The sequence below is a fragment of the Microtus oregoni genome, unplaced genomic scaffold, assembly GCF_018167655.1.
Source record: "Microtus oregoni isolate MIOR12 unplaced genomic scaffold, Mior012 000107F_000, whole genome shotgun sequence".
Classification (NCBI taxonomy): domain Eukaryota; kingdom Metazoa; phylum Chordata; class Mammalia; order Rodentia; family Cricetidae; genus Microtus; species Microtus oregoni.
This window is the reverse complement of record NW_024544722.1, coordinates 1,533,020-1,556,437: the sequence shown is the minus strand read 5'-3', so window position 1 is coordinate 1,556,437 and position 23,418 is coordinate 1,533,020. Positions and strand designations below refer to the sequence as shown.

At 34.9% G+C, this 23,418-nt stretch overlaps 1 protein-coding gene across 2 annotated transcripts in view; it reads right to left on the bottom strand.

Annotated features, from left to right (window-relative positions):
• LOC121443433 (ribosomal protein S6 kinase alpha-6) overlaps positions 1-23,418 on the bottom strand; it is a 183,749-nt gene that overhangs the window by 30,190 nt on the left and 130,141 nt on the right. For both annotated transcript variants that reach the window (XM_041645190.1, XM_041645191.1), the window contains 9 exons: positions 20,280-20,350; positions 19,982-20,070; positions 19,192-19,250; positions 16,591-16,693; positions 15,861-15,991; positions 15,308-15,430; positions 14,510-14,599; positions 13,276-13,434; positions 10,886-11,047 (listed from right to left, as the gene is read on the bottom strand). In XM_041645190.1, the coding sequence (XP_041501124.1) occupies positions 10,886-11,047; positions 13,276-13,434; positions 14,510-14,599; positions 15,308-15,430; positions 15,861-15,991; positions 16,591-16,693; positions 19,192-19,250; positions 19,982-20,070; positions 20,280-20,350 (987 nt within the window). The remainder of the gene's footprint in view (positions 1-10,885; positions 11,048-13,275; positions 13,435-14,509; positions 14,600-15,307; positions 15,431-15,860; positions 15,992-16,590; positions 16,694-19,191; positions 19,251-19,981; positions 20,071-20,279; positions 20,351-23,418) is intronic.

Below are 23,418 nucleotides of genomic sequence, written 5' to 3'. Positions count from 1 at the left end.
AAAGGACTACGCAGGGGTCCGAATCCTCGGGGCACCCAAGCGGGCGGGAGTTCCTTTGTTTCTATGGCCTGCCTGCACCAACCAGCAGAGAGGCCTGATCTCTTGGCGCCAGGAGAGCCAGCATAGGGGTGAGTTTCTGGCCCCGCAGCGCCAGCCTGGGACCAGGAGCTCAGAGGCTCCTTGAACCCCTATCCTTCTTGGGCTCTCTGCAGGGCCTCTACTCCCTGGGTGCTGCCTCTTTCTTCCTTAGCCCACCCAGCTTCCATCCAGAACCCTCCCCACTTCGGCCCCACCGCCCTCTTTCGGCACATAACATCACACAGCCCAGCCTGTCTGATCACTGGGTCCGAATCCTCGGGCCACCCAAGCGGGCAGGAGTTCCTTTCTTTCTATGCCCTGCCTGCACCAAGCAGGGTAGGCGCTTTGTTTGCCAGCTGCCCAACCAGCACGGAGACCTGATCTCTCAGCACCAGGAGAGCCAACGTTGGGGAGAGCCAGCGTTGGGTAGGCAAGGAGACTTGATCCGGTAAAAGAAGATCCATAAGGGAGCATTTGGAAGAAGAGATGGGCAGATGCCAAGGCAAGAATTCGCCCAACAAGCTGAAAAGCAACATGAAGCCACCAGAAACCAGTGACCTCACAACGGGAGGACATGAACACCTTGATCAAGAAGAAGTAGAAAAGATTGACTTCATGAAAGTGATTGACACCCTTAAACAGCATGTAAAAAACGCCCTTATAGAAATGGATGAGAAATATAACAGAACGTTTGAAGAATTGAATAAATCAGTGAATGATACCCTAGAAAACCAAGGAAAAACAATCAAACGGAAAATGGAAACACTTCAAGACTTGAAAACTGAAATGGAGGCAAAGAAGAAAACACAAACAGAGGGTCGGCTGGACATGGAAATTTTAAGTAAACAAACAGAGTCTACAGAAACAAGCATAACCAACAGAATACAAGAGTTAGAAGAAAGAATCTCAGATTCTGAAGATACCATAGAGAAAATAAACACACTGATCAAAGAAAACAGCAAGTCCAACAAACTCTCATCACAAAACATTCAGGAAATATGGGACACAATAAAAAGACCAAACCTAAGAATAATAGGAGTAGAAAAAGGAGAAGAAGTGCAGCTCAATGGTCCAGAAAATATATTTAATAAAATTATAGAAGAAAACTTTCCCAACCTAAAGAAAGATATACCTATGACGGTTCAAGAAGCATACAGAACACCGAATAGGCTGGATCAAAAAAAAATCCCCTCGTCATATAATTATCAAAACACAAAGCATACAGAATAAGGAAAGAATATTAAAAGCTGCAAAGGAAAAAGGCCAAATTACTTATAAAGGTAAACCTATCAGACTTACACGTGACTTCTCCACGGAAACCATGAAAGCTAGAAGGTCCTGGAAAGATGTAATGCAGAAACTGAGAGACCATGGATGCAAGCCCAGATTACAATACCCAGCCAAGCTTTCGCTCACTATAAATGGAGAAAACAAAATTTTCCAGGATAAAAATAATTTAAACAATACGCAGCCACAAATCCAGCCTTACAGAAAGTAATAGAAGGAAAATCACTAACCAAGGAGTCCAACAATGACCACAATAACTCAGACATCTAGAGACCCTTCACCAACACAAATCAAAGAAGGGAAACACACAAACTCTACGACTAAAAAAATGACCGGAGTTAACAACCACTGGTCATTAATATCACTTAATGTCAATGGACTCAACTCACCTATAAAAAGGCACAGGCTAAGAGATTGGATACGAAAACAGGATCCAACATTCTACTGTTTACAAGAAACACACCTCAACCACAAAGACAGGCACCTACTCAGAGTAAAGGGCTGGGAAAAGGCTTATCAAGCAAATGGACCTAAGAAACAAGCAGGTGTGGCCATACTAATCTCTAACAAAGTTGACTTCAAACTTAAATCAATCAGAAGAGATGGAGAGGGGCATTTTATATTCATAACAGGAACAGTTCATCAGGATGAAGTCTCAATCCTGAACATCTATGCCCCTAATATAAAAGCACCCACGTACAAAAAAGAAACATTACTAAAACTAAAGGCAGCCATCAAACCGCACACACTAATAGTAGGAGACTTCAACACTCCTCTCTCACCAATGGACAGGTCAATCAGACAGAAACCTAACAGAAAAATAAGAGAATTAATGGAGGTAATGAAGCAAATGGACTTAACAGACATCGATAGAACATTCCATCCAAATAGGAAAGAATATACCTTCTTCTCTGCAGCTCATGGAACCTTCTCAAAAATCGACCACATAGTCGGTAGCAAAGCTAACATCCACAGTTACAAAAAAATATTAGTAACCACCTGTGTCTTATCAGATCACCATGGATTAAAGTTAGAATTAAACAACAATGCTACCCCCAGAAAGCCTACAAATTCATGGAAACTGAACAGTCAACTACTGAACCATACCTGGATTAAGGAAGAAATTAAGAAAGAAATTAAAGTCTTCCTTGAATTCAATGAAAATAAAGAAACAACACACTCAAACTCACGGGACACTATGAAAGCAGTCCTGAGAGGAAAGTTCATAGCACTAAGTGCCCACTTAAATAAAACAGAGAAAGCACACATTGGAGACTTAACAGCCCACCTAAAAGCTCTAGAAAAAAAAGAAGCAGATTCACCTAGGAGGAGTAGAATTCTGGAAATAATCAAACTGAGGGCTGAAATCAACAAAATAGAAACACAGAAAACAATACAAGAATCAATGAAACAAAAAGCTGGTTCCTGGAGAAAATCAACAAGATTGATAAACCCCTATCCAAACTAATCAAGTGGCAGAGAGAGAATTTGCAAATTAATAAGATCAGAAATGAATAGGGGGACATAAACACAGACAAAGAGGAAATTCAGAGAATCGTTAGATCTTACTACAAAAGTCTATATGCCACAAAACTGGAAAATGTAAAGGAAATGGACACTTTTTTAGATAAATACCATATACCAAAGTTAAACCAGCACCAGGTGAACAATCTAAATAGACCTGTTAGTCGCGAAGAATTAGAAGAGGTTATCAAAAACCTCCCTACCAAAAAAAGCCCAGGACCAGATGGTTTCAATGCGGAATTCTACCAGAACGTCCAAGAAGAACTAATACCTATACTCCTTAATGTAGTTCACAATATAGAAACAGAAGAGGCATTGCCAAATTCCTTTTATGAAGCTACAGTTACTCTGATACCAAAACCGCACAAAGACTCAACCAAGAAAGAGAATTATAGACCAATCTCACTCATGAACATCGATGCAAAAATCCTCAACAAAATACTGGCAAACCGAATCCAAGAGCACATTAGAAAAATTATCCATTATGATCAAGTAGGCTTCATCATCAACAGGGATGCAGGGCTGGTTCAACATACGAAAATCTATCAATGTAATCCATCATATATAAACTGAAAGAAAAAAAAACATATGATCATTTCATTAGATGTTGAAAAAGCATTTAACAAAATTCAACATCCCTTTATGGATAAAAGTATTGGAGAGATTAGGGATACAAGGGTCATACCTAAATATAATAAAAGCTATATACAGCAAGCCGACAGCTAACATCAAATTAAACGGAGAGAAACTCAAAGCCATCCCACTTAGGAACACGGCAAGGCTGTCCACTCTCGCCATACCTCTTCAATATAGTGCTTGAAGTTTAAGCAATAGCAATAAGACAACATAAGGGGATCAAGGGGATTCGAATTGGAAAGGAAGAAGTAAAACTTTCGTTATTTGCAGATGATATGATAGTGTACATAAGCGACCCCCAAAACTCCACCAAAGAACTTTTACAGCTGATAAACACCTTTAGTAATGTGGCAGGATACAAGATCAACTCCAAAAAATCAGTCGCCCTCTTATACACAAAGGATATGGAAGCAGAGAGGGAAATCAGAGAAGCTTACCTTTCACGATAGCCACAAACAGCATAAAATATCTTGGGGTAACTCTAACCAAGGAAGTGAAAGATCTATTTGACAAGAACTTTAAGGCATTGAAGAAAGAAACTGAGGAGTATACCAGAAAATGGAAGGACCTCCCTTGCTCTTGGATTGGGAGGATCAACATAGTAAAAATGGCAATTCTACCAAAGGCAATTTATAGATTCAATGCAATCCCCATCAAGGTCCCATCAAAATTCTTCACAGATCTTGAGAGGACAATAATCAACTTTATATGGAAAAACAAAAAACCCAGGAGAGCCAAAACAATACTATACAATAAAGGATTGTCTGGAGGCATTACCATCCCTGACTTCAAACTCTATTACAGAGCTACATTGATGAAAACAGTGTGGTACTGGCATAAAAACAGAGAAGTTGACCAATGGAATCGTATAGAAGACCCGAATTTTAACCCACAAACCGATGAACACCTCATTTTTGATAAAGGAGCCAAAAGTATACAATGGAAGAAAGAAAGTATCTTCAATAAATGGTGCTGGCATAACTGGATGTCAACCTGTAGAATGAAAATAGACCCATATCTATCACCATCCACAAAACTCAAGTCCAAATGGATTAAAGACCTCACTATCAGTCAGAACACATTGAACCTGATAGAAGAGAAAGTGGGAAGTAACCTACAACAGATGGGCACAGGAGATCGCTTCCTATGTGTAACCCCAATAGCACAGACATTAAGGGCAACATTGAACAAATGGGACCTACTAAAACTGAGAAGCTTCTGTAAAGCAAAGGACACTGTCACCAAGACAAAAAGGCAACCTACTGACTGGGAGAAGATCTTCACCAACCCCGCAACAGACAAAGGTCTGATCTCCAAAATATACAGAGAACTCAGGAAACTAGACGTTAAAATGCTAATTAACCCAATTAAAAAATGTGGCACTGAACTGAACAGAGAATTCTCAGCAGAGGAAGTTCAAATGGCCAAAATACACTTAAGGTCATGCTCAACCTCCTTAGCGATCAGGGAGATGCAGATCAAAACAACTTGGAGATATCATCTTACACCTGTCAGAATGGCTAAAATAAAAAACTTCAATGGCAGCCTTTGCTGGAGAGGCTGTGGAGGAAGGGGTACCCGCATCCATTGCTTGTGGGAATGCAATCTTGTGCAACCACTTTGGAAATCTGTGTTTCGGTTGCTCAGGAAATTCGGGATCAACCTACCCCTGGACCCAGCAATACCACTCCTGCGAATATACCCAAGAGATGCCCTATCATATGACAAGAGCATTTGTTCAACTATGTTCATAGCAGTATTATTTGTAATAGCCAGAACCTGGAAACAACCTAGATGCCCTTCAATGGAAGAATGGATGAAGAAAGTGTGGAATATCTACACATTAGAGTACTACGCTGCGGTAAAAAACAATGACTTCTCGAATTTTGCATGCAAATGGATGGAAATAGAAAACACTATCCTGAGTGAGGTAACCCAGACCCAAAAAGATGAATATGGGATGTACTCACTCATAATTTGTTTCTAGTCAAAAATAAGGGTCACGGAGTCTACAATTCGTGATCCTAAAGAAGCTAAGTAAGAAGGTGAACCAAAGGAAAAACATATTGTTGTCCTCTTGGCTATGGGAAGTAGACAAAATTGCCGGGGAGAAAATTGGGATCTTGGGGATGGGGTGGGATGGGGGTAAGGGGAGATGGGGAGAGAAAAGGGAGAAGGGGAGGATGGGGGGAACTTGGAGAAAAAGGAGGATTGGGATAAAGGAAGGTTGGATAGGGGAGCACGGAAGCACAATTCTTAGTTAAGGGAGCCACCTTAGGGTTGGCAAGAGACTTGAATTAGAGGGGCTCCCAGGTGCCCAAGCCAAGGTCCCCAGTTAGTTCCTTGGGCAGCTGAGGATAGGGAACCTGAAATGACCCTATCCCATAGCAATACTGACGAATATCTTGCATATCATCATAGAACCTTCATCTGGTGATGGATGGAGATAGAGACAGAGACCCACACTGGAGCACTGGACTGAGCTCCCAAGGTCCCAAGGAGGAGCAGAAGGAGGGAGAACATGAGCAAAGAAGTTGGGACCACGAGAGGTGCACCCACCCACTGAGACAGTGGGGCTGATCTATTGGGAGCTCACCAAGGCCAGCTGGACTGTGACTGAAAAAGCATGGGATAAAACTGGACTCTCTGAACATGGTGAACAATGAGGGCTGATGAGAAGCCAAGGACAATAGCATGGGGTTTTGATCCTACCTAATGTGCTTGCTTTGTGGGAGCCTAGCCAGTTTGGATGTTCACCTTCCTAGAAATGGACGGAGGGGGGAGGACCTAGGACTTCCCACAGGGCAGGGAACCCTGACTGCTCTTTGGACTGGAGAGGGAGGGGGAGAGGAGTGGGGGGAGGGGGCTAAGGGTGGGAGGAGGGGGAGAAGTGTGGGAGGAGGGGGAGGGAAATGGGAAGGTGGGAGGAGGTGGAAACTTGTTTTTTTTTCTCCTTTTCTCAATAAAAAAAGTTAAAAAAAAGGACTACACATTATACAACAACAAATTCCAATAATGATTTATATCTATGTAATGTGGGTATAAATCTGTAATAAAAAAGATAAAACAAGATAATAGGAAAACTTGTGTTATGAGATAGTTTGAGACACAAAGATGGTATCGTGAAAACAGCAGGATATTTCTGATAAATTCCTAATAGCTTTATTAGTATTTATATAATAATTTGTACAAATAATTTTGTTTGAGGGACATTATTAACAAATACCAAAAATGTTTTTACTGTAAATTAATGTAAGTTCTAAGAAGCTCAAGAGCATTTGTGGAAAAACTAAAGGGATGAGGAGACAGTGAGATGGCACAGTTAGCAATGGTGGCCTGAGCCTGGTCCTGACTCCTCTGACTTCCACATATACACCATGGCATACACATTCTCCTCATGTGCACAAACACACAGAATAAACATATCAATGTCATTTTTTGATTAAAAAAAGATAAAATGAGGGCATCATTTTTTAAATTAAGAAATTAAGCACACTGCTAAAGCATAAGAAATAAAACAGAAAGATTATTAATTCATTAACACTGAAGGTTACATAACCATCAGTGTGGACTTTTCATCTAGAAAAGGCTAAAATATTATAGTTATGACTTTCACAATTATCAGATATAAACAATATGTAACTTGCTTAAAATATATTTATAATTCCTATAAATACATTTATAAATAAGAGCACACATGGTTATGCATGGTGATGCATGCTTGTAATGCTTACAATCAGGTAGCTCTAGGCCAGTGTTGGGTATATGAGACATTTTTTTAGAACAAATAAAGGACACATATTTAAAACTGAAATGCTATGGAAGACTGGACTATAGAAGCTCTAATGAATGCAACCTAAAGCTACATCACAGTGTTTTTATTCTTGTATGTTCTCATTTCTTAACACCTCTTAAAGTTCTAGACATCCCATGTTTACCTAGTTTGCCCTACTCATATTTGTATTTTATGCGCCTTCACAGAGTTACCTGAAATGGTGGTTTGCATGAGATTCTGAAAGCTTGAGAAATAATGCCAAGACAACAAGGCCAAAGTCTTGTAACCTCTGTTTCTCTATAACAGACACCTCATTTGCCCCCTCCCAGGTATAGTAAATAGAAGTGTGTTTGCTTTAGATTACCCATAACTTATCATCCATTACTATTTAGACTGATGTTTCCAAACAGAGGTAAAACCTTGTGACTGTCAAAAGCCTAAACGCGTGCAACCTTTGCTCATTTGACCTTGTTTAATTCTGAGAATATAAAGAGTCTGATGCTTTGAATAAAATTAGCTATTGCATGAAACTTTAGTCTATCTCATTTTAGGGCTTCACTCTCCCATATTCCTGCTGCCTACTATAGCAGCAACAGTGACATGCACCTATAGTCCTAGATACTTGGGAGGCTAAGGCAGGAAAACTGCTTAAATCCAGAAGCCTGAGGGTTAAGAAAAGGCCCAATATCTGTATAATTTTTCTAAGGTATGAGAACAGTGGAACTGTGCAGTAAGTGTTATAATATTATAGTTTATCACACAAATCTCGTTTTTTACTTCCTATAAACTTAGTCACATTCTGTGTGGGTATAAAAGGAAAATATTTTGTTCCATAATTAGTCTTCAATGTCATACAATAATGACTATATGAAGCCAAAAGAGAAACAAGGCATGGTGGTAGAATTAATGAATGAGGATAGTATTCAGCCTGTAATTTTGTATCTTTTCACTTGCATCAAGATAAATTTGGGACAATTAAAATAGTTAATTCTATAACCCTCTCTACCATTTGGATTTGCAAGTCTCCAAAAAGTAACATATAGAAATTCTAATTTCTTTTGCACTGTTTAATAAATATTTGACAAAAAACATATGGCAGCACAATCCATAAAAAATAAGGTAATTTCAATATTATATTATCAGAAGCTGTGAATATATCATTCTTCAAATTTATTTTAAGTTAAATAGATTCAAGACCATTCTAAGACTTAATTACACATTTATTATCAGTCAGGTAATATAATATTCTTGGATTTTCTTGTATAAAAGTAAATAACTGAGGATAATTTTAGAGAGATTAGAATAAAGAAATGCACATAAAGGATGACTGAAGCAAAACATATCCAAAAACTTAGTGAACATTATTTTTTAATGCTATGTTAAAATTGCAATAACAAGGCCAGGTGGTGGTGGCACACGCCTTTAATCCCAGCACTGGGAAGGCAGTGACAGGCGGATCTCTGTGAGTTCAAGGCCAGCTTGGTCTAAAGAGCTAGTGCCAGGATAGGCTCCAAAGCTACAGAGAAACCCTGTCTTGAAAAACCTAAAAAATAAAATAAAATAAAAATGCAATAACCAGTGATTTTTCTTAGAAAATCAGGACTCTTATGTAATGTGATTAAATTATGAAAGCACAGCCCCATAAATTCTATTATTTCTTAAAATATTTGCATGGTTACTTCAAGCTTTATGATTCCATTTTAAAATGACTATCTTGTATGTAGATTGATAGCATATTTTGACAGAATCTGAAAATTTAAAGACTAATGTATTTCATTTCTAGGAACTTAGAAATAATTACTAACTTTCGGCAGGGTCTTCAGCACTTGATAAAATATTTCAAAGCACTCCAAACACACAAGTGCGAGCCAAGGATAGTTCAAATAAATGCCAGTTGTGGAGAAGTGCTCTCCACATGCCCACCTGAAAAATTCTCACTATTACAATAAACAAAGTGTCTTATTGCAGTGGAAGTCTGCTAGGATAAAAAAGCAGCAGTGTACTGTATTGTACTGTGTACATATATTCATTAAAATGATGGCCTAACCATTAATCCTAAAATGTTTATCTAACAATTAATCTAAACATGCATATACTGTGTGCTAATTTATTTTAATTATTTTGGTGCTCTTTTGGGACACATTCATTCCTAAACTTTTTCTAGTAAGTTTCTATAAAAAAAAAACAAAGAGAAAAATTATACAAAATTAAGCCAAGATTAAAAATTTTCCCATTAAAATAAGTAGTTAATATATTATTATTTGCATTAAAGATAACTATTTAGAAAATTTATGGTGACTATATAGATTATATTTAGCAGAAGATACCACATTTCAAATATTCTGGTTTCCTAACCTATTAAAAAGAAAGCCTAGAAATACTTTTTTTATGTACAAGGTAGTATCTCATACACATGAGGGCAGTCCAAATAAAATAACCTCTTTGGGAATATGTACCCCAGATTTATTTCTGAAAAGCATAGCTTCTACCCAGTATAATTGAGTAAAAATGGTATATTCATTATAAGTGTCATTAAAGTACAGAATAAATCACTCACACATTCCTAATTTGCTACAAACCAAATCATATCATCAAGAGCTTATAAAAGCAAAATTGTATCTATACCCCAATCGCATCTAAAGCGAAATTCATAAAAATTAAAAGAGTAGTTCATCGATAGTTACTTTTATATATTTTCATTTTCAGAAAATATTTTCATAACATCTAACTTAAAATATATTTACATACAACATACATTAGCTGCTTAAAATGATCAATTATTTGATATAAATATAAAATATATATGAGATAAGAATTCACTTTCAGATTATCTGATCATACTTTTCTGATTTGGCAAAATCATTTTTTTTCAAAATGAGTTTTAGATATTTGGATTAGTATATAACAACTGCCATTGATGATCAACATCTACAACATGTTAAAAACAATTCCTGACTTATAAACACATGTTATAAAGAAATTTATGTAGCCAGTGCAATCCCTGATTGACTTCACCAATCTTGTCTTACTGCTTCAGGATGTACTAATATCAGAGAGCTCCTAAAGTACAATCTGTAGTCCTGAACTTTCCAGCCTCATCTTCTCTTAACTCTTCGTTCCCAAGGAACAACAGATGATTTAACAGGCAAAAACAATGTTTCTATTTAAAAACAAATCAAAAGTGAATCTAAAGATGTATCTTAGTCCTAAAATGTATGATTCTTAGCAAGGCATATTGACACACATCTGTGATCCCAGCCATCAGGAGACAAAGGAAGACTTTGCTGTGTGTTGCAGCTTTAGTGAGTAATAGCTATATAGTAAAACCCTCTTTAAAAATCATACAAGTTCTATATTAGTATATAGCCTAAAAGAACAGACTACTCTGATTAGAAGATATATGTTTGATTTAGATGCTAGTAATTACCTGACTTTATATTATAAATTATAATTCAAATTTTAAAAGAGCTTTGTTGTTATAAAAAATGGCATCTGCTTTTTCCTGTGTTCACCAAGATATTTGCCATCATATAGACTTAATTTAAGCAAGACAATCAACAGGAAACAGTAAAACCTAAAGAATACCTCAGGTGCTACAAAGTTTGCAGTGTAGCACGGAGTTAACAGAAGTCCATTTTCTCCTCGAAGCTGTTTTGCAAACCCAAAATCACAGATCTTAATTGAATCTGCATTGGCTGATTCATCCATGTACAAAATATTACTGGGCTTAAGATCACGATGAACAACCTTGAATATAAAAGAAAACAGCATTATAATTGTATAACTAATTTTTTGTTAAAACATTTAATATGTTTATAGAAAAAAAATTTCCCATTTTATTCCCAACCTATGGCATCAAAAATAACGAGAAAAGTATTCTGCGAGGTAGACATTACACTATCTGCCAGTATTTCTATCTTCAATTGGTTCTACTTTTAGATATAATAGTCTAAAGTTTCACCCAGTGCCCCACATCCACTTCGACTATTAACTCTTGATATAGTACACAAGTTAAGAGCCTTCAGACTCAAGAGAATTTAGAAAAGTAAAGAAACAGTGTTGAGTAACACATTTGGCTGAAGGATGAACCAGAGTTGTGGGTAGGTTCCCATATCTGTGGCTATTACACTAAGAACTAAGAGCAGTCTCTATTATACACCTTCATTTGGAAAAAAATAAATACTTCTGTTTGAGAAGAGCAGAAAAGAGACAGCAGAAGAACATAAAAACAAAGCTGAGACAACTATACAGCAAAGAACCAGCACTGACACATAAAATTAAGATTTTATATGAAAGCAAAGGATATGAAGACATCAAAGCTAGTACACTAAACAAGAGATTTCAATTCAAACTCAGCCAACATTATACTTAAAGCAAAATAATAACCACTGGAGGAGAGTAACAAAATATAAATATTTTCATAACTTTATATCACCATAGGATACAATTACAAACCATCTGATTTACATAAACAAGACAAGTAGAACATAGCCACAAGAAAAAAAAATAATCTAGGTCTGATTCTCAGAAGAACCAAGTTAGAATCTGTAGAATTAAGTGGTTATAAAGATTCTCAACAAAATAAAACATACTTACAACGTATGAAATTCGCAAGAAAAAATGCAAACTCAGTAGAAAAAATGAAGAAGGCTCAAATAATTGGCAAAAGTTTAAATTCTGAATGTGATGATTTTTTTTCTTCTACAATTCATTCAATCTAGTTTTAGGATTCATACATATTGTATCATATGGAGATATAAAGTTATGAAGATATTTATATTCTGTTACTATTCTCCAGTGGTTATTATTTTGTTTTAAGTATAATTTTTGGCTGAGTTTAAACTGAAAATCTCTTGTTTGGTATACTAGGTCTGATAAGTTCATATCCTTCATTTAGCAATGTACAACAATGTATGCTTTTTAGTGACAAGGGCAAAATCTCACTTAGTGTTTAAATCTTAAAAGCCCTTTGCTTACAATATCTATCATATATAAATATTCAAAATATCTGCTATTTAGGTGTTCTATAAACAAGATTTATAAAAAACTAAACAGCAGATGTTTATCATATTGTATTTTTAAAATTCTGGTTTATCATGCCTTACTAAAATTGTTATCCTTTAAAATTCTTGCAAAGAAATTGGACGGATTAAATCATACTAAAATTATTGTGTTCCTTTAGTGCTGCACAATTTATTTCCAACTACTGAAGTCTTCTTAGGTCACATATAAAATTTTTTATTATTTATAAGTGGGGCTACATACAATTTCTACTATATGAATTCTAAAAAGCAGTTTGCATTTTAATTTCATTTTTTTATTTTAACACATCTACCTTACATATATATGAAATGACAAAAAGAAATATACAAGTCTTCTCCAAAAGATTTAACATATTGATAGTTCAATGTTTAGAATAAAAGCTTATTGTCATATTTAGGGCATTTGGTCAGAGTCAACAGAGAGTCGTTTTGGTGCTAGAATATAATAGTTATAGACTAACTCCAATAATACTTTATATGCCTGTAAATATTTTTCTAGTTAGCTTTTAGATGTCTAGGTTTGATGGAACTCATTATTTAGTTCAGGATGGCCTCAAATTTTAATTATTTTTTTTTTTTTTTTTGCCTCAGCCATCCATGTGCTGAACTTATAGTGGCGAGCCACTAAAACCCATTTGGATATTTCTTTGATGACTCACACTATAAAGTTTGATTAGGCTTGATAATACACATGCATGCGCGCACACACACACACACACCTCTAACCTTGTCCTATCAATTATCAAGCCCTGTGTATGTGTGTGTGTGTGTGTGTGTGTGTGTGTGTGTGTAGATAGACAGACAGACATATTTCAAACCACTTTCTATAAGCTTCACTATAACACTGAATTTTATTAGTATATTGTGTATAAAAATATACAAGAAATACAATATAGGTCCCAGAATTGAAGGAAGAATTCAACTATAACTTACTCCTTGACAATGAAGATATTCAACTGTCTTTGTTATTACATACAGCACATCACTAGCTTCCTGTTCTGAGAAACACTTTTTTTTGAGAATACGATCCAGTAGTTCTCCTCCTTTCATCAAATCCGTAACAAGGTAAACATATCTCCCATCATCAAAGACCTAAAAAAGAATGTGTTTTAAGGTTTTATTATTTGTAATCATTACTCCAAATTTTTAAAGTTATATTTACTTTGTTTTGTCAGGACAACTTTAGAATCAAAGCACATACAGCATTTCTTTCTTTTTGATATAGTAAGGTTGTATTGAAGAATGAAGTGGAAAAATCATCTCCTGTGTAGTTCTGGAAGATCATATCAAATATGAAGTTTTTGAAGTTGAAGGTTAGAGATTTCAACAAAACACATAAACAAGAGTAGAAATCCATGCTTCTTAAATAACATGTACATGCTATTTTAATTATATTACAAATACTTCTTCAAAAGTAATCATTTTTGTGATAATAGACATAGCACCTATTAGTTCTTTGACTAGTATGGCTAGAAACAATGTTGGATTCAAATAGTGCATTAAAAGAAATAGATAAGAAATAAAAATTTCTACTTCGTATGTTTATATATAATACAGATGAGTATATATATTTGAGATATATTTCTACTTAATATGTTTATATATTTGCATACACATACATTTAAACATACATGCACATACAAACTACTATTTAAATATGATAAATAAAACTATTATATTATCTAAAACAAACTGATCAAGATGATGTTTAATAGTTTAGTATATTCACAAAAATGAGTTTAAATTATAATATAAAAGTCATTATTCAGAGATACATCAATATGTGTGTTACAGGTTTTTTTTTTAAAAAACTGTAGACTAATACTATTTCATTCAAGAAAAGATCCATAATTTTACAGACAATTACTCTATAATCAAGAAAGTAAGTTTTCCAGAATAAATTTCCTTTACATTTATAGGGATGAGAAAAGTATTTCTAGTTGCAACATTACTGAGTTAACTATTTAGAATATAAATGGATTATTAGGATATTCTTTTGCCAACAATCATAGTTCTTTACTAAAATCTTTAAAAAGAGAATACATGTTTAGAATCACTGGAGAATAAAAGCAGCAATTTGAAATTTGGCATTTAAAGAATCACAGCTATAAAGTTCTAGTTCATAACTTTCTTAACTTAGTTGAAACTTAGATTTTAAAATACTTACATCCTTTAAAGTGATAATGTTGGGATGTTGTCCATAACGCATAAGAATGTCAATTTCTTCAGAAGGATCTCGTTTATTTTTATCAATGATCTAAGAAACAGACCACAGAAAATCTTAAAAACAGTTAAATGATTTTCTTTATCATGCAGAAAGAAATATTTTTCTATCTATCCAGCCATCCATCCATCCATCCATCCATCCATCCATCCATCCATCCATCCACCCACCCACCCACTCCTCAATCTTATCTATCTGTCTGTCTATCTAGAATTTTATTGTTATTGTTTTGAGATGTATTGTGCTATGTGGCCTAAGGTGTGCTAGAACTCATTATATAGCCCAGTCTGGCCTTGAACGTATGACAATTCCTGTACTCCCAACTGCCACCACGCCAACCTTCAATTGGGTTCTGTTATTCAAAAATACTTAGGAAATCAAGAACATCATTTTCTAATTGTTTCAACATTTAAAAATTCCATAGAATAGAAATGTAATATAAAAACTGAGCTAGATCAAGTATACCGCCTTTAACTAAGACACTAATAAATAATATTATGTACGTTCTATAGTTGCTCAATCTTAACATAGTATGCTACAGATTAGTCAGAAAACAAAAAGTAAGTAAATAATGCCATTTCTCCAAAATGAAACTTTTCAAAGAAATTAAAAATGAAAATATTAAATCACAAACTTTTTCTCATCATCTGATTTTCCCTCAATGTACCAGTAATATTGTATGAGCTAATCTGTAATACAAACTATGTAAATCAAACAATAAATTAGGCTCAGAAACAATACCTTTACTGCAAATTCCATGTTGGAACCTGAATGTATGCATCGCTTGCAAACAGAGTAAGAACCAACACCAATATCCTCTTTCAATTCATAGACTTCACTAAATTGAGCAGCATTTCCATTCATCTGTTTTGTTAAAACAAATTAAATACTAATGAAAATGAATTGCACATTTTCTTAATTTTTGTCCCAAACAATCTTAACATATCTTAAAAGTTAAAAAAATTCTAGAAATTTTACCAATATTTAAAAATTGTATATATAAATTCTGAAGTCACTCTATATTGTATGCTTTCTAAAATCCCAAGCAATGCGATGAATTGACTAGTTTAAAAATCACTCCAACATTTTCTTGCCAAAATGGACATATAAAAATATTAAAGGTAATTACTATCTGTACTTTCCCCAAACATACAGAAACACTTTTAACTGAATTACATTGAGAAAATGAAGTCATTAACTATGATCTTTCAATAACTATTAAACATCCATTATTAAGAAGTGAAAAAAATACTTAACCTGAAACTAAACATAGTGATGATCGTAAAGAATTTACCTGGACGACTGGTAATACATTTGCACTTGTAACAGGAGTGATTTTATATTCTTCTGCAATAGAAGTTGCAACAAAGCTGAATCCTTTGAAGAGCTGATGAGCATTTGCACTGGCTGGCAAACCAGGAGAATCTAACATTTAAACAGTTATATTTTACTAAAATTATATAGAACTTTATGACTACAGGATCAGCAAATTTATTTTTTTTAAAAAGGAAAAGAAACATTAAATATCACAGTCTAACACACAAGAAATATGACTCATACTTCCTCTCTACTTGTTTTAGACTGACATATTTTATATGGTCAATAATCTTTATTAATGGCTTCATCCTTACTACCAAAAACCACATAGTAGGGATTCAATATTTCTTGAACGAGCACATGAAACAGAAATCACTAAAAGTAAATTAGATCAGATTCTAAACTGATCCAGCGCACATCTCATGTTTTACTTCATACCATATTTAGAAAATTATTACCCTGGGAAGCTAAGAAGGAATTTACAAAGAAAAAAAAAGAAAAAAATTCTGCATTTTACCCTTCTTTACATTTCACTGATAAATATTTCCCAATTACAGATTGTAGCAATATGGTATATAAAATCTACATTTACACAAACACCAAACTAGTTTTGTACGAAGATGTTCTTTTTTTTTTTTTACTGAAACAGTTAATTTATGTAATAATTACTAGAACAAAAGCCTTTGCTATAAATAAGTATGTATTACCTTTAGGTGTTTTGGCAGTAAATTCAGGATCAAAACAAAAAGTATCATCTGGTTTTCCAGAAGCAGGTCGGAAAGGAGGCTGAACTTCTCTTTTATATAGTTTCTAGAGGCAATGCAGTAATGAAAAAAAACATTTAACATTTTAAAATATCATTAACACATGTTGGGCATTCCTAATACAACATCGAAAATTCAAATACTCTAATATTCACAACATTTTGAATGTTGAATGTTGATAGCATAAGTGGACAAGTTATAGCTAAAACAGACACACTAAAAATATGGTTATGAAATTATCTTTGAGTTGTATGAATAAGATATAGTAAATACAAGATAATTTCATAGGTTTTATTTTCAAATTCATTCACTTCCTTTTATATATATGCACACAGCTCACCAAAGCCAGCTGGACTGGGACTGATGGAGCATATGATCAAACCAGACTCTCTGAATGTGTCGGACAATGAGGGCTGATGAGAAGCCAAGGACAATGGCACTGGGTTTTGATCCTACTGCTTGTACTGGCTTTGTGGGAACCTAGTCTGTTTGGATGCTCCCCTTCCTAGAACTGATGGAGGGGGTGGACCTTGGACTTTCCACAGGGCAGGGAACCCTGACTGCTCTTTGGACTGGAGAGGGAGGGGAAGAGGATGGGGAGTATGGGGATGGGGGAGGGGGAAGGAAATGGGAGGAGGTGGACATTTTTAAGTAAAAATATATATTAAAAAAAACAGTCAGGTCCTCCCCTCTCCGTCCATTTCTAGGAAGGTGAACATCCAAACTGGCTAGGCTCCCACCAAGCCAGCACATTACGTAGGTTCAAAACCCTGTGCCATTGTCCTTGGCTTCTCATCAGCCCTCATTTTTCGCCATGCTCAGAGACTTACCACAGGGCAGGGAACCCTGACTGCTCTTTCGACAAGAGAGGGAGAGGGAGAGGAGTGGGGGGAGGGGGAGAGGGGTGGGGGGAGGGGGAGAAGGTTGGGAGGAGGGGGAGGGAAATGGGAGGCTGGGAGGAGGTGGAAACTTGTTTTTTTTTTCCTCCGTTTCTCAATAAAAAAATGGAAAAAAAACCAGTCAGATTATTTTCATGATTATTTCATCTAAAATAGTTTGTTTCCATATAAGATTAAATACATTCTTCTTAATATTCTAAGTTGCTAAACTGTGTATGTTTTAAAAACACACATGGGTAAACAGGATTGCAGCTGAACAAGATGCTCTGACAATCTGTGTCCAAAAACAACAAATGGAACAACCATTCACTTACTAAACCAGCTTCAACTGAGACAAGGAAATGAAGCTAGTGATCATATCGTCTTGTTTTAGTATTACAAAACAAAGACGCATTCAAGGAGAAAGGGCGGAAAGAAAACTACATGCTGTTTACAACAAATCCATTTCACCATTATAGAGTGAAAGTGAAGTGATGGAGTAAAACAGTCCAGATCAACTGAATTTAAACCAAAGTGTCAATGATTGTACAGCAGACAAAATAGAGCTGAGGTCATAAGTACTAAAAGCAAACAAGGTCTTTATGAGAAAGAGGTCAGGTCAGCAAAAGAAACTGATATATTTAAATGTACATGGTACCAAATATTAAACAAATGAATGAATAATAATGATCTAAAGAGAGACCAATGTTCACCTGGAACAAAAACCAGGAAGTTTATCACTTCAATCAACCAATAAAAACACAACCATGTTAAAATGTTCCCTATACCAAATGGACTAAACATATCTACCAAAAATTCCACCCACTAGCCTCTCGTAAATCCACTGAACATAGTCCAGTTAGACCATATAACAGGTCATAAAATAATTCTTAATGAATTTGGAAGCACGTAAATCACATCAAGTATCCTTTCATAATAGCAAATTAAAACAGGAATCACTAACAAAATGAATATTGGAAACTTTGTAAATACAAAGTTTTCAATCATCTTACACTTGAACAAATAATGGAATGAAGGGGGAAAACCAAGAATTTGGAAAATTTGAAACTAATGACAGAGACAAGTAACAAAAATAATACCTGTAATTTCTATACTTAAAAATCAAAGAATTACTATATTTCAAGGAACTAGAAGAGTGAGTTTTTCTAAGACAAGACTATCAGTCTGGGCATATAAATTAAAATATGAATAATTTAGCATAATTCCTCAATGTTTTTCTTTCATGTCATCCATAAGCATAAGTATCTATAGTACAGTGTTTTTTCTTGATTTAGCTTGTTCTAATGCAGAACAATGAACAATGTGAAATTAAAGAATATCTGGGTTTATTATTATTACCTATATTAGGATCTGTCATAGCCTCACTCATTTTTCCCTATCTCATCCTCTCCTCATCTAGAGTGGAAGTATAAATATTGATCATATTACAACAGTTACAACAAATGACAAAACAGAAATTACTATATCAGGACCTCTACCACTTCAAGGTATTGCCATGCTACGTGATAACTATAAACAAAAATATCAGACTTAATATAAAATACATGGGTTATGCGTATCTGCCAAATCTCTATATTACTAGATTCAAAAGAATCTTACTCATTTCAATATAAATTATTTAATAACAAACTTATATTCAACTTACATTCCAGTCAATAGATGCAAAAAAAGCATGTCTTTTGACTTCTTCAACTCCTTCTGATCCTGTAATATGGAAATAATTTTAATGCCATAATCTTTTAATCTTGCTACTTAGCTTCTATATTATTAGAAAAACCCATGACTGTATATTTTTCCTAGGATGCTTAGAGTAAAGTATCTATGATTTCTTGTCTGGTATTGTATTAACTTGTCCTTTATCTACTATTAATAAGAAAGAAAACCGATGCATATAGTGAATTGTATAAGTCAACAATGAAATACTAGGTACTATAACGCCTCCTAATAAATACAATTTCTGTTTAATATAATATTAAACTAAGTAATTGCCCTTCACAATTCATGTCTCATAGTCATACGCTATGTTAAAGTCTACAAAGGTGAAAACAGCACTGTACTTTTTAACACAAGGACATAGATAATAGGATCACATTAGGATCTAGGAAAAGGCAATATAACTTTGAAGTATACTAGGAGAGGCAAAGTAGTCATCATCAAACATTTAAAAGGATTATCAATACAAAGTAAACTGCATTTTTTTTGAAAGGCAGCTCATATGATGTACATGATTTCTGTTAACTAGACTATTTCATGTCTATTAATTTTGCTGATTAATCATAAACAAAATTTTTATTTGATATAAACTACTAAAAGTCCACAATTCAAATGTAAATATACAGTAATCATAAATGAACTTAAACTAAAACATAAAGATACAGTTTCTTGGCTATTATATGTAGTACATTGTTATCAAGGTTAAAGAAGATTAATAATACCCAATCTATTTGCTGGATTCCTTTTGAATAACATCCTCAAAAGACTTTGTGCTTCAGCACTAAGAAATTGAGGCATTCCAAGTTTTGCTCTGAAAAACATTGCAGAAAATTTCACTTAAATCTAGACACAGTAGTAAGTCAATAAATCTCAAAGTGAATTTTAAAAATTTTAATGAGTCCCCAATATGTTAGAATGAGAGAAAAAGACAAAAATAGTTTAAGTCTGTTGAAAACCACATTAAGATTTTAATAATAGAGGCAAGAATATTTCCACAAATAAAATAGTGTTTCTACTTACTTCAGTATCATATTCATGGTCTCATTTCTATCTTTACCTTGAAACGGCAAAGTGCCAGTAAGCATTTCAAACTAGAAAATAAAATAATCACAATTTATTACAACTTAGAATATATAATTACATTTGTTTTTAAAACCAAGACTTATAGTACATGACTATTAAATCATGCAAATTTCAGTTGACAGTGACTCAAAACACAATCAGAAATGGGGTAATAGCCAGAACCTGGAAACAACCTAGATGCCCCTCAACTGATAAAGAAAATGTGGCACATTTACACATTAGAGTACTACTCAGTACTACTCATGCAAAATCTTGAATTTTGCATGCAAATGGATAGAATTAGAAAACACTATCCTGAATGGGATAACCCAGACCCAAAAATATGAATATAGTATATACTCACTCATGAGTGGGTACTAGCTATAAACAAAAAAATACTGAGCCTATAGTTCATGATTCTAGGGAAGCTAAGTAATAAGGTAAACCCTAAGAAAAGCATATATAGATCCTCCTGGAAAGTCGAAACAGACAAGACTGCCTGACAAATTTAAGAGCACGGGGGTCAGGGAAGAAGGGAGGGTGGAAAGTAAAAGGAGGCGAGAAGGGTAGGGGTAAGGAGAACATGAGGGAATGGGATAGTTGAGAAGGAGAAAGAACAGAGATGAGTGCAAGGAAAGAGATATCTTGATTGAGGGAGCCATTATCAGATTAGCAAGAAACCTGGCTCTAGAGAAATGCCCAGGAATCCACAAGGATGACCCCGGCTAAGACCCTAAGCAATAGAGGAGAGAGGGCCACATCTTGACTTGACCTGTAGTCATACTGATGAATAACTTAAATATCACTATTTAATATTTAAATATCTTCATTCAGCAACTGATAGAAACAGAGGCAGAGACCCACATCGGAGCACTGGACTGAGCTCCTAAAATCCAGTTGAAGAGTGGGAGGAATGAGAATATGCGCAAAGAGGTCAAGACCATGATGGGGACACCCACTTAAACAGTCTACCTGAGCTGATGGAAGCTCACGAACTCCACCAGACTGGGAAGGAGCAAGCATAGGACCAAACTAGTCCCTCTGAATGTGGGTGACAGTTGTATGGCTGGGACAGACTGTGTGTGGGGCCACTGGCAGTGGCACCAGGATTTATCCCTACAGCTTGTACTATTCTCTTTGGATGGATACCTTGCTCAGCCTTGCTATAGTAGGAAGGGCCTTGGACCTTTCCCAAAGCAAAATCTCTTACCCTCTCTGAGGAATGGATGGGGGTCCAGTAGGGGGTATGTGGAGGGAATGGGAGGAGGGGAGGGAGTGGGAACTTGGATTGGTACATATAATGAAAAAAGTAGTTTGTTTTTTTTTTTTTTTTAAATATTCAAAGTAGGGGCAAAAAAATCCTAATTCTATCTGCACCAAAGGAAAAATGAAAGTCAATTTTGCAACAATCCTTCTTGTTAAAGGAAAAAAAAATATTAAGCTGTTTTATTTATTTTTTTTTATTTTTAAGCTGTTTTATAAACAAAGATGTAAGTTTACGTAAATAACAATAATGGGAAAATAAAACTATGTGTCAAAGCATCTGGGACTTATTCATGCCAAGAAAAAAATTTAAAAATTAACCATTCTAAATTCCTTTTAATCTCAAACAAAAATATAGAAATTAAAAAACTGAATTCCAAAATTGGAGGTAAGATCAAAGGTATTGGTATATTCCTATAATATCATTTATTTTAGAGTATGAAGCCAAAGAATTACATGTTCAATGCCTTCCTCAACTACTACACAGTTAGTTCAAAGCCATCCTGGTTACCTTTAAAGGGCCTTACCTCTAATTTTTTTAAAGGTCTTGGGACACAGGTCAGTGGTAAAGCACTTGATGGCATGTGCAAGACCTTGGGATTAAATCCAGTACCCCCAAATTAAGTAGAACGTAAGAGACACATACACACATACGCCTGTGTGAAATAATACATTTATAAAAGAAAAAATGAAGACATTTGGACACAGAATAAAGAAAATATTTTACTATGGAGATCCAACTAAGAATTAACATAAAATAATATGTACAATTATTTTTTAAAGTCTAAGTGCGAGAATTCTGTTTTATGGTAGAACACTTGACTAGACTGAAGAGGGTTCTAAGGTTTAATTAAATCTTTAGTACAGAAACAAAACAAACAGACAAAAAGGGAAAAAGAAAGAAAGGGAGGGAGGGAGGGAGAGAAGGAAGGAGGGACAAAGTCCTAAACTAAAGATCTTACTAGTTCATTAAAGAACTTTATAAGAAGCTGGGGAAATAGTTTAGTGGGAAAAGTGTCTGCCACAAAGTTTGGATATGACAGGCATGCATCCTTAAGCTCAGTACTGTGAGAAGAGAAACAAGTGGACCTCTAGTTATACCTCTGGAGCTTGCTAGTCAGTCTAGTTAAACTGATGAGATTCAGGTCCAATAATAAAGTGAAGTTCAACTGAGGAAGATATTTTGTCAACTTCTAGTTTGTCCCCCACCACAGACACACAAACAAGCTCATGGATGTACATACAAGATTATAGAACTAATAATTATATTGCAAACTAAAATTGACTAATGGCTTTGGCATCTGTCCTCTGTTCATGTAAGCTGAACTCATAACCTTAGTTGCTTTATACATTAATCTCTCTTGTACCATGGCAACAACAAATCAGCTGCTGCAAACTCATTCTCGATCAGGCACTACTTTTCTCACCAAAATCTATAGCAATATGATGGTAGACAGACAAAAAGGGAGAGATTGCATCTAAGAATCCTACATTCTCACAAACTGTTGGATAGCATCCCCCTCTCATTGTGATATAATCTTTTCATAAAGTTGCCAAATGATTCCTTTTTTTCTTCAGTGTCCCTTTTTACACACAGTTAACCTGTGCTACATGTGGATGCATTATTTCCCTACCAGTTGCCAGTAGGTATTTCTACCAATATAGCTTTCTTACCAATCTACTATACTTTCACACCCCTAAATTCAGATATTGGAAAGGGACCTTTACCTTTGGATCATCTCCTCCATCTTACCTGTGTCATTTAATCAGCTACTAAGACTAGTCAAATGCTATCTGAAATGCCTTTAAAATTTCCTTTTTTTGTGAACTCTAA